The following is a 3,262-nucleotide window of genomic DNA, read 5'->3' as shown; positions in this document are numbered from 1 at the left end:
TGATTGAAAACATAAACTTTTACCAGTAAAAATTGGTACATCCCCAACATGAGTATAATTATTTATTTATAAATTGTATGCATGTTTTACCATACTAATACATCTATACTATTATAAAACTCATCAAAATGGTCATCTAAAGGGATGATATAAAAACGAATAAAAATAGAAGTTACTTTTCCTTCCCTCACTCCAATGGATTGTCTGGTAACTATCGCACTGGCTGAAAGAGTCACAGCTTGCTCTGGAAGGGTCGACGGGAACAAGGTTCTCCAAGGTCACGTCGCTGAGTGTGTGTAGCCCCAGCTCACCCACCGGCTCACTCCCTTCAATTGATTCTATCAAAAGCAACTGGCTTTAAACTTTTAAGAAAAAATTAGAATTCAGTGATAGAATGATGATTTAAAAGACTTTATTTCCAGCATATCCAGCTTTTTATAGTCCTGCTAAATGCTGTATTGCATTCCAAACAAAAAGAACTAACTGCCGATTATGCTGTAGGATAAAGAGAAAGGCAATAAAGCTGCAGTATATCCTCAAAGCATGTCAAAAGTGGTATGGTAAGGCAGAGGAGGATTTTATCCCACAAGGCCATAAACACTGAACAAAGTAATTTTCCATTCCAGAAAATCAGCAATCATCAACACAGCACTTTGCAAAATGTTTAAGATTTGTGATAATAACAAGTACTGCAGTGGCACTCCGTGTGGTTTTCCACTTTGGTGTTTCCCATTACTGTGGCCTAAAGGGAAAGAAAAAAATTATAGGTAGATAATAGATAATAGATAGATGATAGATAAATAGATAGTTGATAGGCAAATTTGAAAACTTTTAAATAAAATTGTCTGTAGCCAGCTGAACTAAATAGATGCTTGTTATATTTACATATTCTCTCTTTCTGATATTTTCACTATGAAAAGTGAAATTCGCATTTTGTAAGAAGCATTCTATTCTCTTTCCCAATCTGCCCCTAATCACCTCCACCTCTATTCTCTTTATTCTAAATAAATCTAGCCCGTACCACAAGGTTGCTGACTCTTGATTAAAGGAGACAAAAGCTGTCCTTCCCTGTACAAATGCCTGACAAAGGATCGGTCATTAGACGCCTCCGGCATTAAACTTTATGAAGGTGCTCTGGGGACATTTCTCTAATGAGACTGTTAAAAAGCTTCTGGGGCCCTTTAAGTTTTCACCTTGGTAAATGCTTTGGCTACGCAGCACGTGGCTTCTGAGGTGATATTCTTTGGAACCAACATTGTCTTCTTGGATCTAGCTGGAGTAGGATATGCTCTGGAGAAGCAGCAGCCCATGCATTGATAAATTGGGGCACCCAGCTTGGAGAAGTATTTGTTTTCCTTTAGCTTGCATTCTGGGCAACCTATCCCCCAAAAAGACAAAGAATAAAATAATCCAAATACGATTCAAAAAGAAACTATATATTTTTTTTTATTATGGGGTAGTAAATATTTTTTCATTGGAAACAAAGAGATAAATAAATACTTTTGACTATAGGTTAATCTTAATACCTAGTATCTATTTGTACTGATTAGAGTTATTTTTATGGGAAGACAATTTTTGCAAGTATGCATGGAAAATCTCAAAAGTAGTAGTTTCTCTCTCTCCAAGTATGACTTCTGTATCCCAATACTAATAGTATGCTTATAAGGAAAACAAAATTTGACAGATGAAAACACCTGACAGGAGAATTTTGCCCAAAGGCAAAATATTTTCTCCTTTAACATCTACTATTGCTTTTTCCCCGTAGAAATTCTAAATGTTGACAGAGAAAAATATGTCAGAATTAAGAAAGCTGGTGAGAGTTGAGAGTCTGATATTAGAGGGGGCATCTGCATTTGGGATCTAGGATTAAAATATTGCCATTTGTCTAGAGAAAAACCATAACCGAGAGTAGGTCACAATTTCATAGCAGATGGAATTATATCAGCTACTCTTTTTGATTTTTCAAACAATACAGCAAAACAAATTTACTGCATAAAATGATTTTTGTTTTTCTCATTTGTTAACTGATGTGAAAATCCATCTAAAAACACAATGTTAAAATCCTCTCAAAACTTCTGGGAGATGTGTTAAAAAAAAAAAAACTGAGCTAAACTGAATAAAGAGCATTTTCTCCATGTAAAACTCAAATAAAAAATAAGCAGGAATCTATTTCAGATGAAAATGTACAACCTGCTATTTAAATAAACATGTAAGATATCATTTTCACTGTACATTTTTGGAAACTAATTTAATTTTATGTTCACAATCTACAAGTACTTAGGTATGTATTCAGCAGCAAGGATTTATCACATTTGAGAAGGAAGTGGATATAAAATTAATGAAGTTATCGATGTACATCGAGAAATGTGTGTTTTTCTCATTACTGCAAAACCAAGTTTGGTCACACACCCTGCATTATAAACTCTCCATCAGGAAAGGAATGAAGAATATGCAGAAACACAGACAACGTGGCCAGAATGACAGCTGCATGTTTTCTGTAGTAATCCATGGCTCTTCTGCAAAACAGACACGGGGGGAAAAAGTTACTCTAAAGCTGGCTTACCAGTCATAACAACAACCAGTAGTTTTAACATTACTACTAATAATAGTAATCGGTGACCTGATCCCTCTGCTTACAGGTCCCAATACACTCTAAAGCCATGTATAAAAAAATAATTTGTCTTCAAGAAAGAGGTAGGGAACCGAATCTTCCCATTTCTCACATCAACCAGTAGAATCAGGCTTAATGATAACAACAAATTCCCTTTTTTAAATATATTATCCTGTTAAGAAGCCTCAATGTTCTTATTTGTAGTTAGTGTTGGGGAGAGAGTAGAGGAGTGTTGATGGAAAAGTTCTGTATCTTGATTGTGATTTTTGTCACACTAATCTACACATAGGATAACATTGCATAGAACTACACACACACACACACACACACACACACACACACGCACGCACAGTGAAACTGAATAAACTCTGTGGGTTGTACCAATGTCAGTTTCCTGGCTTTCACATTGTACTATAGTTATGCAAGGTATTACCATAGGGAAAACAGGCTAAAGGGTATCAGGACTGCCCTGTATCTTTGTGGTTTTTTGCAACTTCCTCTAAGTCTGTAATTATTCAAATCAAAGGTTTAAAAAAAAATACATTTCAGAATGAGATTTAAAACTGCATATGAGTCAACACTTTTGGTTACTTTTCATACAGTCTGACATAATAAAATGATATTTTTGCTAGATATTTATATCAACCCATA

At 35.0% G+C, this 3,262-nt stretch overlaps 1 protein-coding gene across 7 annotated transcripts in view; it reads right to left on the bottom strand.

Moving 5' to 3' along the window:
• Window positions 1–395: 395 nt before the first annotated feature.
• Window positions 396–3,262, bottom strand: part of CGA (glycoprotein hormones, alpha polypeptide) — an 11,327-nt gene continuing 8,460 nt past the window's right edge. For all 7 annotated transcript variants that reach the window (XM_011367387.2, XM_023534836.1, XM_023534834.1 and 4 more), the window contains exons 2-4: window positions 2,410–2,516; window positions 1,194–1,378; window positions 396–742 (exon numbers count right to left, since the gene is read on the bottom strand). In XM_011367387.2, coding sequence (XP_011365689.1) covers window positions 665–742; window positions 1,194–1,378; window positions 2,410–2,509 — 363 coding nt within the window. In that variant the 5' untranslated portion in view covers window positions 2,510–2,516 and the 3' untranslated portion in view covers window positions 396–664. The remainder of the gene's footprint in view (window positions 743–1,193; window positions 1,379–2,409; window positions 2,517–3,262) is intronic.

Source organism: Pteropus vampyrus, unplaced genomic scaffold, assembly GCF_000151845.1.
Source record: "Pteropus vampyrus isolate Shadow unplaced genomic scaffold, Pvam_2.0 Scaffold133, whole genome shotgun sequence".
Taxonomy (NCBI): Eukaryota; Metazoa; Chordata; class Mammalia; order Chiroptera; family Pteropodidae; genus Pteropus; species Pteropus vampyrus.
The sequence above is the reverse complement of the archived record's forward strand: the minus strand, read 5'-3'. Positions and strand labels throughout refer to the sequence as shown.